This window comes from Lycorma delicatula, chromosome 1 (genome assembly GCF_047948215.1).
Source record: "Lycorma delicatula isolate Av1 chromosome 1, ASM4794821v1, whole genome shotgun sequence".
Lineage (NCBI taxonomy): Eukaryota > Metazoa > Arthropoda > Insecta > Hemiptera > Fulgoridae > Lycorma > Lycorma delicatula.
In genome coordinates this window covers 245,907,877-245,922,809 of record NC_134455.1, presented here as the reverse complement: position 1 = coordinate 245,922,809, position 14,933 = coordinate 245,907,877, and the positions used below count along the sequence as shown (strand labels likewise).

The following is a 14,933-nucleotide window of genomic DNA, read 5'->3' as shown; positions in this document are numbered from 1 at the left end:
TCTGCCGCTTGGTTGGAATTTACTGAACAACTTATTATTAGAATAATAGCTATTTCGGTCAGAAATAGATATTTTTAAAAACTGCAACGAGATTGTACATTTGTTATGAAAAAATATTTGTTTAAAATAGCTGTTATAGCTCATTATTTGCTTAAATTAACAGGCCCCATATAACAACAGAGTTAATGCAATGTGACGTCGTTACTGTAAACAAAAAGACATTATACCTTCTACCCTCTCCATCATACCGCGTGACAAAGGTCTGTTTCTTTAGCAGTTAGATCGATGCACAAGTTACTGGTAGAGGCTAGCAAGATAAATTTTTGCTGCTGTCCTACACGTTTTCAGAAATGCGTGAATACATGCCCCTGCTCTTTTTGTACAATTTCTCTAACGGATGATATGTGGGCGTGGCTTATAAATTAATTAATGTGGAGAGGAAAAAAGATAAAGAAAAAGACTCAACGTAACATAAATGACTACAGTGATAGACTGCAGTTCTAAGACAAGGTAACGGTTCTACCTTGTCAGATTTCTACCAAACGCTGCTACACAACGCGCTTGCTAGCGTGAAATTTTGAAGCACATTTTTTTTCTTTATAAATTCTAATGTTTGCGTAGTTATAATAGTAACTATTTATTACCATACATATCTTCTTATCGCTTCTTATCAAAGTGAACATAAAAGTTATAACAAAAGCCGTAGTTAATTTAATAAAGAGCCAATCGAATGTATATTACATAAAAATCTTTATTACATATATATTGTAAAAATATATCTTACATAAATATGAAAGTATCAAAATTTAATAAATAAATCAAAAAATAATCATGCCTAAAAAATGAATTATTTCTTGAATAACTGACAATAACTAGAAGTTTATTTGCCTAAAAACTCCCATATTAAGCAAGAACAATGAGATACTTAACAATACAGCACATTACTCGTAAAAAGGATGTAAATACACGTGTCACTCAGTCGTAATCTCTAGTTACGTTCGAGATAGTATTAAAACTTGGGTCTTTTTTATTTGCTTTTTCATTTTCTATTTTTCTAATTTTGGTAATAATAAGAAATTTAATTGCTTAAAAAATAGATAAATAAAAGATAAATTAACAAATAGTCCTATGGAGTGAGATATTTTTTTTTCATATCTTCCGTCTTCAGTAAAAATATACATCAAGTTTTTAACTTTGGTTAACGACTAATTTGGTAGTTTCGTAAGCAATCGAGAGTTTTCTTATCACATTAAACTAAATTATTACGTAATTCAGGGAAATATAAAAGCTAGTATTTTGGAAAAAATTAAATTAATTAAAATTATATCTTGAATTTTAAATGCTGAATTAACTATTGTAAATAGTAATTATTGAAGAATATGAATACGGTGCAAGTGTATCCTAATGAGAAATATGAGATGTTAAAAATATAGATGCCAGACCGTTGCCGGAAATTAGATTTCAAACCGTAGACTAGATGATCCAGATGTCAGCAGGCTGATTATTATAGTTTTTTTCTGTTCAGATGTAAATTTTAAACGTTTATAAAATAAAAATTGATTTAGATAAAAATTTTAAATTTTATAAATTTGTTTATGAAAGCTTCCTTTTTGACGTGGAACAGTTCAAATCGAATGATTATTTGTAAACTGTCCAGTACGTAACCTTAGTAATATTTATTTATTCTGCAACGTAATGAATATTTCAACTTAGAGAGGCATTGTTTGAATTCATATAATGATTTTATATTTAAACTAAATTCCAGAAAGCTATAGATAAAGATACGAGGAAAATAAAGTAAAATGAAAAAAAGGAGTTCGGTTCCTACGCAAATACTGTACTATCGAATGAAAAGGCTTCAATTCTAAACTATCTTACGAACTTTTCAGAGTTGAATTAAAAACGTACTACTCTGATTCCCAGAACACTTGAACACTTTTATCTTTTGACCCACATTTACATGTAGCTGTTTTGTAACTATAAATCTTTGAACCTCTTGAAATAAACTCAGTTATATAATCATCTCTTCCGAGTTCATATGTCCATTCGCCTAACAGACATCATGTTTCTACAGTGTTATTTCCATTGTCAATGTAAATCATAGAATCCATATCATAATATTAAATACTTTAATATTTATATTTATATGCCGTTTTTATCATATTATTTTAGTGTAGCATTAATCGTAGTAAAATCTTCTACACGTTAAAAGTTTTATGGTCTACATAAAATTGATCTTTTTATTATATATTATTTGTACTATTTCATCATTCAGGTGAAAAAAGACATTCCTCAAAAATATTTTAAAGAATTAAATCTAAAGAAGCAATTATTGAAAAAAAATTAGATAAATTGGTATTTGTGAAATAATCTTCCACTACTTAAATATAATTTTGAATGTAATGAAAATGAATAACGAAAATAATATTGCATTTACCGAAAAGGAAATTAATGTAAAACAATTATTTGAGATTGAATTGGATTGCAAAAGAATTTCTTATTAAGGAATTTTAATTAGATTCCTTCAAGAAAATATCTGTAATTTACTTACCGATGTACAAAAAATATAAATTACACAAAAGGATCTAATTCGCTTACAAATTTATTTAAACAATTAACAGAATCACTTTGCGATAACTTGATAGTTTTAAAAATTGTGGATTATTATGAATCCGAAAGTAAAAGTGGGGAATTATTTATTAAGAAACAATTTTGTGGATATTATATTAGTTTTCTGAAAGGTAAATTCACTTAATATAAATTAGCAGGATACCGAGTAAAAGTTCTTTTGGAAAACTGTAAAGAAAGAATTCTGGAAATAACTAAATACAAATATCAAGAAATAGCTAAATTTAAGTCGTGCTGATGTAAAATGTAGAATGGAACTTGAGGACTTAAAAATAAAAGTTGTAATAAAAATCAGCCAGGTATTTTTAAAAATGTTAGAAAAGAAAATTGTTATTCGGATTTAGATATTACTCAGGATTTTACTGGTATATTTTTAAAAAAAATGCAATTTTATTTGGAAAAAATTCTGATAGCATTCCAGTGTATTCAATGATTTAAAAAAAAAAGAAAAGAATTGTAAGGAACGATAACATCTTTAGAACGGATTGTGTAACTTAGATTTATAATAACGTTAGTGAAAAATATATCATAAATTTGTTTGTCATGTGAATTACATAGTGGTAAATAAAATTTTCGGCAAAAATATTTAAGTTATTCAAAAAAAAAAATGTTATTCTGCGACTTTTGCAGTACAATGGGGAAAAAAATCTTTAGAAAATCTTTTTACACGTAGTTATGTTTTTTATAAAGATATTTTTAATTTTGCATTTGCGCTCACAGATAACAGAAAAATTATTGGCCATAATACTCGTATTAAACTATCAGAATTAAAGGTTAAAAATACAAATTAATAAATTTTATTTTAAACGCTTTTAGTTTTAATTTTTTAACTGTTTATCTTATAGAAATTACGGGAGAAAATTGTTCTAACGGAATGTTTTACAAGACAAGGAAAAAATTATTTTTCTAAACCAGTTTTTTTTTTTTAAATTTATCAGCAAATATTACGATAATTTACAAATATTCCTCGTATACACAGGAATATGAATTAATTGCAGCCAAAAAATGTAAACCGCGTCTTTTTCTAATAGAATAAATTTAAATGACGATTTATCTATACTTTTCATTCCCCTAATCCCCTGGGCTGGACATACAATGAAGTAAAGCTCAGCCCAAGGGGATGTCCTTCAAACTCAAACGAGCCTCCAGTTCGGATAACCGGTTCGATCTTTTGTGATCAACGCCTGCCTCAAATCATCATATAGGGGTTAACCAGACTCGTGACTCGGTCTGTACATTTTCTCGCCTGCCTCTAACTACTAGGGAGGAGGAACCGGTCCGATTGTGTCGTTTCTGGGCCCTACTCAGCAGCCGGGACTGGGCTTATGATTCCCCAACCTACAGATCCCAGTAGTCCTCGGCTGATTATCGGAGCCGACACACCTCACCATGCCGGGTCTCCCGGCCGGGACTGTCCCCCCTGCCATAATCTAAAATATCCTTCGACGACCTTCGTCACCTTTTTCTCTCAAAATCGTCCTCGCCAAACCGTCGACGGCTCTTCAGTTTGCCGCTGAAGCCAGCATATAATGTACTAGTTTTTCCGGTATTAGGTCAGCGACTCCCGTCCTGACACGAGAGTTTTGCCATTTCTGGCAATGGAACACGGTGTGCTGCACTGAATCTTGCTCGTGACAGTACATACACGTTGGCAATTCCCTTCTGCCTATCCTAAACTACCAGGTACCCCTCGAAATTGCCATGTCCAGATATGACCTGTGTCAGATGGTAAGTTAATTCACCGTGTTCCCTAACGAGCCATTTCCCCAGGTCAGAGATAAGTCTTCTGGCCCAGCTTGCTTTAACAGTACCCCTCCAGGTCTCACTCATCGTCGAATAACTGACAATCTAGCGTCTGCCTTACTCGCTCCCGCAAACCGGTTCGTTATCTTTGATATGAGCAAGAGCTATATTATATTATTCCCCCAAATTATTAAAAGATCTAAAACCGTGGAAATTTGTTATTGACCGAATAAGGTCCATAGCCGTATTAAAAGAATAAGGTCCATAAGATCCAAATTCATGTTGTTCTTAAGATTAAAAACAAACGTTTAATAAAGTTAAAAGGGTTTTATTTCCCAGAAATGGTTTACTAAAATAAGTAAAATTCCGGAAGACGAAAAATATTACAGGAAGCGATGACGAATGTAAATAAATAAAAAATGAAAAAAATATTTGAAAGAATTATCGTTTCACTGTCTAAAGGATTTGAAATTTAACAAAAATTTAGAAATGGAAGTGAAACTTAAAACAAATACAATTTATAAATAAAACAAGATACATTTTAAGATTCTCAAATGGTTTGCGGCAAGCGGATAGAGTAGTTCATCCTAAGCCAAGAATTGAGTTATTTAAACGATTTTATTCATACTTAGGTTCAAAAACATTTAATCGCTTACCAAGTGAATTTAAATCCATAGAAGACTCTAAAAGATTTTCACTATCAGTTTGAGATTGGCTGTTGTCAATTGAAGATGTAAAGAGATTTTTTAATTGATTGGCCTGTCATTCTGGGTGCAATTGATGACTAAAAGTTTCTTTTTTTTTTTATTATCTTTATTTTTATTATCATTATTTTTCTTTCAATTCTATCTAGGATTAATTTTATCACTGTATTCTTGTATTGTATTTATGGTTCTGAGTTATTTAATCTGTATGTATGTACATATAATCTTGTCACTAGCTGAAATTTTAGTTGCAAGACTTGTAACGTGTAATTAATTTTGAAATCCAACTAGAAAATCCACACTTGACCATTATTCAATAAATGATTAGTTTATTATTTTACTCACTGAAAATAATTGGATGGTAACCTCCAATACAGTTATTACTATAGGGAGTATCTAGTTCCACAAGGTTATGTAATAATTGTTTACTTTATTATTTTACTTCTATTTTATATTGTCTGGTTGTATGTCTACTAAGCTTATTTATTAAGAATTTATAATTGTAAATAATTTTATTTTAATTTGTAATCTGTTTATTTGGTGGAATAAGGATTATTATTATTATTATTATTACTATAATACTAGATAATAATTTTTTCCATAATTCTACATCTTGATTAACATCTAATCTACTATTTCACTAGATTTCTAATCGAAGAAAGGTTTATCGACTAAATCGGATAATATGTGGCGTTAATTCTAAACAACCATATTTTTCTATCTTTTTATATTTTTTAACAAATTTGTTATTCTCTTACTTAGAGTTCTATCTGTAAAAATATTATTTCGATATCAATATTTCAAAATATTTGGCATCTTTTATTAGATGAAATACACAGTTAGTATCCTACCCGGAATGGGCGGCTACCAACAGTTCATGTCTGTACAACGGACGTCTGAATCTCATGTGAGGGATGGCCGATCCACAAACCTGGCCGAACGTATAAAAGGCCTAGGGAAAGACCAGGCAACCTACCCCACTATTCTGCTAACATATTGGATGAATTTGATGTCCGAAATGAATATACTGATATGGTACTGGAAATTGAGCACCTCAGGCTGGAAGGTTTCCAGCATGCTGCTGGGGAAGAGCAAACAAGAAATCTAAATAAACCAGGGAAATATGACGCAAAGCAATCTGGTGAAGTGGCGCACAATGAAAGGACTGCTCTGCACTGCACAAAAGGGCTTAGAATTGGCATATGGAATGTCATTGGATTACATAAATCTAAAACATCGTAAAACGTGAAATAGGTAGACTAAATATTGACTTACTGGGCATCATCAAAGTACACTTGAATGACTTCCTCACCAGCCACGGCTACACAACGTACTATTCTGGTAAAGATATATAGAGACGTAGAGGAGTGGAATTCGTCATAAACTAGAGCGTTAGGAGAGCCATTGTTAGTTTTAGTATAATCAGTGATGGATTAATAGTCATCAGAATCAGAGGGAAGCTATACAACATCAGAGTAATGCATGTATATGCCCTCGCAGCTGATGCACCAAAAGTGGAAGTGAAAGTATTCCACGATAAACTCCAGAATGCTACAAGTCAAACGTCACCAAAATACATAATTTACATTATTGGAGATTTTAATTCAAAAGTAGGAAGTATCCCAGAAAAGAGATAGTTGAAAAATATGGGCCAGGAATACGAAATGATACCGGTGACCAATTAATGCAATTCTATCAGAAACAAATTCTAGTAATCACATACACGTGGTTTCAACAACCCAAAAGACGTCTATACACCTGGATGTTCTAAAGTGGTGAATATAAGAACCAAATCATACTATACCAGAAGACATGCAAGACCTCCGTCCTGGCACTGAAGACATATCCGGAAGCTGATTGTGGCTTTAAACATCAGTTACTAGTTGCTACATCTAAACTCAGCTTTTACAACATTCCTCGTAAAAAGATGAAGAAATTTGACACGGTAACATTAATGTTGACTGTGCATTTGAAATTAAAAAAAAAGTTCGAGCAGTTGCCAATTGAAGGGCAACTAGATGAACTTGGAAGGAAATGAAGTCTTCCATTTTGGAATGTGCTGAATTTCATGTAACCTAAAGAAACCATCGGAAACTGCTAAATGGCTGTCCAATGCCACCATAAGCATTGCGGAAATGAGAAGACAAACTAATGTCGATGAGAACAAAGATAAGTTTAGCGGAGTGAACACAATCTTTCAAACGGAGGCTTGAAGGGACAAAGACAAGGAACAAATTTTGAAACTAACAATGCGAGAGGATGGAAGAAGCAAACAAGGGACATGCTGAATATCTATATACTGAAGTTAAGAAAGCTCTTTCATGATTCGCAAAGTAACAATCCTCGGAAAAAATTGGGTAATGCTGTATGATCAACAAGCAGTTTTTAGCCGCTGGAAGAAATATACAAAACAGTTACGCAACAGCAACAAAACAAATTGATTGGCAGAAGAAAACGCGCTAACAGAACTAGAGCCAGATATTACAGAAGAAGAGGTTGCATGGACAATGAGACAACTCTTTGTCTATGAGCTAATCTCACCAATATCCATTGTTCAATGACTCGTCTTTGCCTAGGAATACGGAATACATGTTATAGTCACAAGAATGAAAAATCATATTCATTGAGTCGCTTTTTTTAGGCGACTCAATGATTGCTCAAACTGACGTTACATCGCACAGATAGGGCATGATAGTGAAATTTTACTGAAAATCATACAACGTCTCATTGTAACCATTAGCAGAGAACTACCAGAAGTTCAGATCGGTTTCAGAAGGGGATGGGCAAAAGAGACATTGCAAACATTTGATGCGTAATGAAAAATCATGATAATTCCACAAAAAAAAAAAAAAAAAAAAAACATATTTATACGCTTTATTCATAACTCCAAGGTACTTGCCGCCATTTACCAAGACACATATTATGAAACTGCCTCCCAAATATCTTGCTCCGACATCTCACGCCAAAACATTTTGTAAGCGTAATTACGTCTCTACACCTTAACCAGGAAGCCATAGTTCACACGCCATATGGTGATACTGACGGGTTTAAGTTCAAAAATGTTACTACACAAGACGGCATTTTATCCCCTTTAATTTTTAATCTATATGTGGAATCTGTTATGAGAAATGCTGGTCTTCACGACTTCAGTATTGGTGTAAAACTTTGTACCATAATTCTAACAACTTAATATACACAGATAATAGCGTGGAATATCTTTAAACTCTGATCAGGACGGTGCAGGAAGAAAATGTAAAGGCAGGACTTCATCTTAATATTATGAAAAAGATCAAGACGACGCAGAAGATAAGAAAATTAGTTTTGGGAATGGCAACGAGTAAATTGAGGTGATTGAAGATTTTGTGTTTCTTGGCTCAAAGATCTGCTGGGATGGTAACTGCACACCTGAGATTAAAATATATCTAGCAGTTGGTAGGGCTGCCAAGACTGGGATGAACAAATTATGGAAAAGCAAGGACGTCAGCTTGAAAAAAAAAAAAATGGAAATTGACCAACGCAGTTGTTTTCTCTCTTGCTTCCTAGGGATGTGAAACATAAACCATCAAGAAGGGTGACAGATGCAGGATTAACGCTTTTGATTTCTGGTGTGAGCGTGGGGTACTAAGAATTCCTTGGACGGCCAAAATAACTAAAAAAGAAATTTTAGATAAAATAAGCCTTAACTTTTCATTAGAAAACTAGATAAGCTGCAACTATCATACTTTGCAAACGCCATGGGGAAGCATAACTCTTTGGAAAGGTATATCTTAATAGGCATCACGGACGGAAGAAGACGATGACTGAGCCGAACAAGTACCAGTTGACTGGATAACATCAAAGAAGGAACCATCAGTATTATGCGGAACTGAAAAAAGCTCTCAGAAACCGGATGCAGTGGAGGAGCAAGATCCAGATAATTACCTGCAGCTGTGACTTAACGTTTAAGAAGAAGAAGAAGAATTTAATTAACAGTTAAAAGATTATGTATCTTGTTAGATTTTTACACAATATATAACTTTCTATTCTAGGGTAAGGACAGTTTTCGATTATTGTCAGATTTCATTTGGTTAATTTTTTTTTGTAAAAATAATTACCTTTTGTTATAATTTTTCTTTTTGTTCTGTTGTGCAATAGTATAAGAACTAATGTTCTTATTTTTGTATTTTTTATTTATATCTTTATTTATTATCTAATAGGTTTTCATTCTGGAAGTATGTTTCATAAGAATGCTAATGGTGATGATAAAATATAATAAAGTGCTTGTCAGTGAAGAGAACAAATAACAATTTTTGACAATTTTAAAACAGTAGTGTTATTTTAACAACATTTATTAGATATTCGTATATTAAAATAAAGATTCCGTTACTATGCATTCAAATGTATGGGTGTAGATGAATGAAGATGAAGGTTTTGATATGTTAAATAAAATGTGTTAAAATAAATGATCGTGTTAAAATCAATCTTATATATTTTTGTTTAACTTCACGCCAGAATTTAGTAAAAAGGTTTTCCAACTGATGGTAAATTATAATCATTTTCTGACATTTATATAAAATGGACTAAGGATCCAATAGATTTTACCTTCTTTCGAGCACAAATGGCCGTGTTCGAACTCTGGTTGTGTAAAAGGTGTAACCAGTTCTATTAGATTAATTTTTTTTTTAATTTTATCACCGCTCAAAAAATAGAATTGCATTAAAAATAGTTACGTATATGTGTAGAAAGTGTAAAGACTCAAAAATAGAAACAAATATAAAAACTTAGGCAGAGATGTAACTAATTTCAATAATTTGAAAAGTTTATAAATTTCATCAGCGTCATCATACTCATCCAAAATGAGCCGACGCTATATATTACTTTAAAATCTATGACAATTTCAGAAAAGATATTGTACTGTTTTCTTTACGCTCAGCTACTAATAAATGCAGTATGGCTCGCTTGTCAAGGTGGATCGAACACTTACAATTCATGTTAAAACACAAAAGCACATCCAGCTGGATCACCTTGTATAGATCCATAAGTATAAACGGTAATATTCTGGTTTACCTTTCAAAGACAGTTCGAAAATTCTTGTTGATGTCCTTAGTGAGTCGTACAAAGACGCGAGTTTCCACGGAGGTAATATACACTGATAAACAAGATATACAACCGATAATTCCAACTCAAAAGCAGAAAATATATGATGAGCTCGAACACCCATAGCAGCTAAAACTAGGAAGGCTTTACAGTTCCCAGAATATATAGACGTACTTACATAGAAATACTTACAGAATTTATAGAAACAATCTATACTGCATCTTCAGATCTGGATAAATCATTCGCTATTGTAGAATAAAATGTCGAATTAATGTTATCTTATAAAACAAAATTATTTAAAATTGGGCTAATACGTAGTTAACGATTACTTACTAGCTCCACAAGAATCGGATGCCTATTATAATAATAACAAGCAAGCCATATTTAAAATATGAATGAAACAAGTAATAAGTAAAGAAATAGGTACGAAGCAAGGCTTGGTGATAGAAAAAGTAGGAACCGAAGATAAAACATAAATGGGTAATAACAGTAAAAGTTGATAAAGTCAAATTAACATTCGTTGATGAGAATTTTTTGACAGAAAGAAAAGATAAGTTTCAAGAAATACTGAACAATGTGTTGCTAGAAGGGAAATTTTGTTTGATAATAAATAAGTCAAAGAAAAGCTAAGGAATGTTTTTTTTTTTTAGAAATACTGAAAGAAGTAATAAAGAGTTAAATATTAAGATAGGGGAACACGATACTCGTATTACACAAATCGCAGAATTTTGCCACACAGGTAGTAAAGCTACAAAGAAAATAAAAAAAAAAATCTCGTAAGGATCTAATTAAGGTCGATGTTAAAAGCAGTCTGGAATAAGCCAGCTGAGTTTTCTGGCAGGAATGTGACGGCTATTATAAAATCTGGATTGAGGAATATGCAAGACAGTCTTAAAAATACTTATATGGAGTTAGACTAGGAATTAATATTTCTTGTTTATATCTTTATTAAAAAATCTTTGTATCTTTATTTTTCTTTATATTAATTAAAAATGCACAATAGGAAAAGCAGAAAGAATAAGAGTAAAAATTTTCTAAAATTTGTGGTCCAGGAAGTTGCTGATATTTAAATAGTGTAAGGTACTTAATGAAGGGGTCTTAACTAACATGAGATGAGAGAAGTTTTCAGTAGAATCTCATAAAAAGAACTATCTGATTGCGCATGTATTCAAACGTATAAATTTAGTTAATATGTTAATACAGGAACGTAATACTGATTTGAAGGTTTAAAATAGGTAGATAACTAAGATATAGAATATTGAAAATAATTTGTAATAAAGAGATGAGAAAAAACACATAAAGGAATAGCGAATAGCAACAAATTAGTCTAATGATTGATGACAGAACGGAAGAAAAATGTTGCTAAAAATTTGTATGCCTTTTTTATTTTTTGAGATTATCTCACATATCTTTACTATGCTATGACCTACAGTGTAAATTTTCTTAACAAAATTTTCTTAATTCATACAGTTTTTTTAATTTGTAAAAAAATAACTATCAATCAGTTAAATGCACAACAAAGAGAAAAACCAAGTGATTCTAATTCTCTTTTATTTAAAAAAAAAAAATGATACAAAAAACTAGTGTAATTTGATCAGATTTCATTTATATCTATATCTATTTAAAATCGTACCAAAACATTAAAACCGTCAAAATAATTTAATTATTCTCGGAAATAAATAATATTACTCTTACCTGTTATTACTCTTATGCAGTCTGTATGATTGGGATATAATCCAGGATAACTAGGAGAATAGAATTCTTGTTTCTCAGGATCACCGACTTGGAAACTATGGCACGCGGGATTTGTTTGCTCCTCGTCTGAAAATTGAAAAAAAGTTTGTCAGGTAATACATACGCTAAAATATAACTTCCACATTAACCGATACAACTAAGGCGACGCTTAGAAAAAATATCGTATTTACTCAAGTAATCTGCCAACAATTAATTATTCCCAAACTGATCTCAAGAAATGGTTGTACACATTTCATCCGATACCAATCCATTTGATAATTTGGACTTTTTTTTCTTAACTGGAAATACCGTTTGTTGATACCTCCACAACAAAGACAGGTCATATTTCTAGTGTAGAATATGAAAGGCAAATATTTTCTGTTAAATCGATGATACTTGTAAATAGAAACGTATATCGCCAAATATTATATTTTGAAAAAAAAAAGGCTTTAAACAAACGACAAAGCCTTTTTACTTACAGTTTTACTTGTATAAAGAAAATGTTTAGACCGGAGAAAACTTGGTTCAAATCAAAGTTATTGATGTTTTTAAATCATTTCCTCTGTTTTCCTAGTCATAAAAACAGTACGTGCATTACATTAGAGCCCGGTTTACTGGAATAAATTCGATTAACAAATTGATTAACCCTTATACCTGTGAAAATATCTATAAAAAAGAGGTAACGCTCCGCAATGATACTTAAATTTGTAAAAATTTCGTTCATACTTATCATTTGTATAATAATTTACCTTTGAGTGTCATTTTCAGAAGTTGTAGAAATTAATTGTTTATAAGATAAAATTAAAAATATTCCAACGTTTAACATTGTTCACAATTAATTGTGATAAAAAACAAAAGTTTAAGCCACTGTGGAAGGTTATTTTTTTCAAAATAAAAACTTTGTTCTTTAACATGGTTTTTACTTGCCTTGTCGATACATTTTATTCTAAAGGAGATTAATAAAATCTGAAAATTCTACAGTGAGTGCATTAAAAACAATCCATTTTAATCACAGGTAATAAAGAAACTAAACTGAGAATAAACCAGAACGCTTGAATTCAAGCCACGCTTTGATAGTTACGGTCATGTCAATATTTCACACTAAAGTATGTTTTCACTGGAGAAAATATATGAGCCTTGTTCGGGAGAGTTTCAACATAGAAATTATTGTTAAACGTAAAAACCATTTCTGTAAAATATGTGTTTAATTTTTGTTTTCCTAACAAAGTTACATTTCATTGAAGAATAAAAGATTTCAGATTTTGTAGAAATTTTTGAAACTATCAATATTAAATTTATTTTATCACAAGCATATAATAGTAATTAAAAACGCACATATAATATAATTCAAAACGCATAGTGATAGAATCGTTGTAATAAGGATAAAATCAAAACCTAAACCGACAACGATTGTTAACGACTATATGCCTACAAGCGCCCATGATGATGATGAGGTAGAGTGTGTATACGAAGAGATTGATGAAGCAATTAAACATGTAAAAGGAGACGAAAATTTAATAATAGTTCGAGATTGGAATGCAAGCATTGGAAAAGGCAAGGAAGGAAATATAGTGGGTGAATACGGGCTGGGCAAAAGGAATGAAAAAGGGGACCGACTTATAGAGTTTTGCACGAAGTATAATTTAGTAATTGCCAACACCCAATTTAAAAGTCATAATAGAAGAATATACATTTGGAAAAAGCCAGGCGATACTGCAAGGTATCAGATAGATTATATCATGGTTAAGCAAAGATTTAGAAATCAACTCGTTGACTGCAAAACATACCCTGGAGCAGACATTGATAGCGACCATAATTTGGTGATAATGAAATGTAGATTGGGGTTTAAAAACCTGAAGAAAAGGTGTCAGATGAATCGGTGGAATTTAGAGAAGCTTGAGGAAGAGGAGGTAAAGAAGATTTTTGAGGAGGACATCGCAAGAGGTCTGAGTAAAAAATATAAGGTAGAAAATGTAGAAGAAGAATGGGAAAATGTTAAAAAGGAAATTCTTAAATCAGCAGAAGCAAATTAAGGCGGAATAAAGAGAACTAGTAGAAAACCTTGGGTTTCAGACGATATATTGCAGCTGATGGATGAACGTAGAAAATATAAGAATGCTAGTGATGAAGAAAGTAAAAGTAACTATCGGCAATTTAGAAATGCTATAAACAGGAAGTGCAAACTGGCTGAAGAAGAGTGGATTAAAGAAAAGTGTTCAGAAGTGGAAAGAGAAATGAACATTGGTAAAATAGACGGAGCATACAGGAAAGTTAAGGAAAGTTTTGGGGTACATAAATTAAAATCTAATAATGTGTTAAACAAAGATGGTACACCAATATGTAATACGAAAGGGAAAGTCGATAGATGGGTGGAATATATTGAAGAGTTATACGGAGGAAATGAATTAGAAAATGGTGTTATAGAGGAAGAAGAGGAAGTTGAGGAGGATGAAATGCGAGAAACAATACTGAGATCTGAATTTAAGAGAGCATTAAAAGATTTAAATGGCAGAAAGGCTCCTGGAATAGACGGAATACCTATAGAATTACTGCGCAGTGCAAGTGAGGAAGCGATTGATAGATTATACAAACTGGTGTGTAATATTTACGAAAAAGGGGAATTTCCGTCAGACTTCAAAAAAAGTGTTATAGTCATGATACCAAAGAAAGCAGGGGCAGATAAATGTGAAGAATACAGAACAACTAGTTTAACTAGTCATGCATCAAAAATCTTAACCAGAATTCTATACAGAAGAATTGAGAGGAGAGTGGAAGAAGTGTTAGGAGAAGATCAATTTGGTTTCAGGAAAAGTATACGGACAAGGGAAGCAATTTTAGGCCTCAGATTAATAGTAGAAGGAAGATTAAAGAAAAACAAACCAACATACTTGGCGTTCATAGACCTAGAAAAGGCATTCGATAACGTTGACTGGAATAAAACGTTCAGCATTTAAAAAAAGTTAGGGTTCAAATCCAGAGATAGAAGAACAATTGCTAACATGTGCAGGAACCAAACAGCAACAGTAATAATTGAAGAACATAAGAAAG

At 31.7% G+C, this 14,933-nt stretch overlaps 1 protein-coding gene across 1 annotated transcript in view; it reads right to left on the bottom strand.

The window, feature by feature from the left end:
* Positions 1-14,933, bottom strand: part of Neto (Neuropilin and tolloid-like) — a 763,546-nt gene that overhangs the window by 361,421 nt on the left and 387,192 nt on the right. Inside the window, exon 4 of the mRNA XM_075375170.1 lies at positions 11,847-11,972. Within this exon, the coding sequence (XP_075231285.1) occupies positions 11,847-11,972 (126 nt within the window). The remainder of the gene's footprint in view (positions 1-11,846; positions 11,973-14,933) is intronic.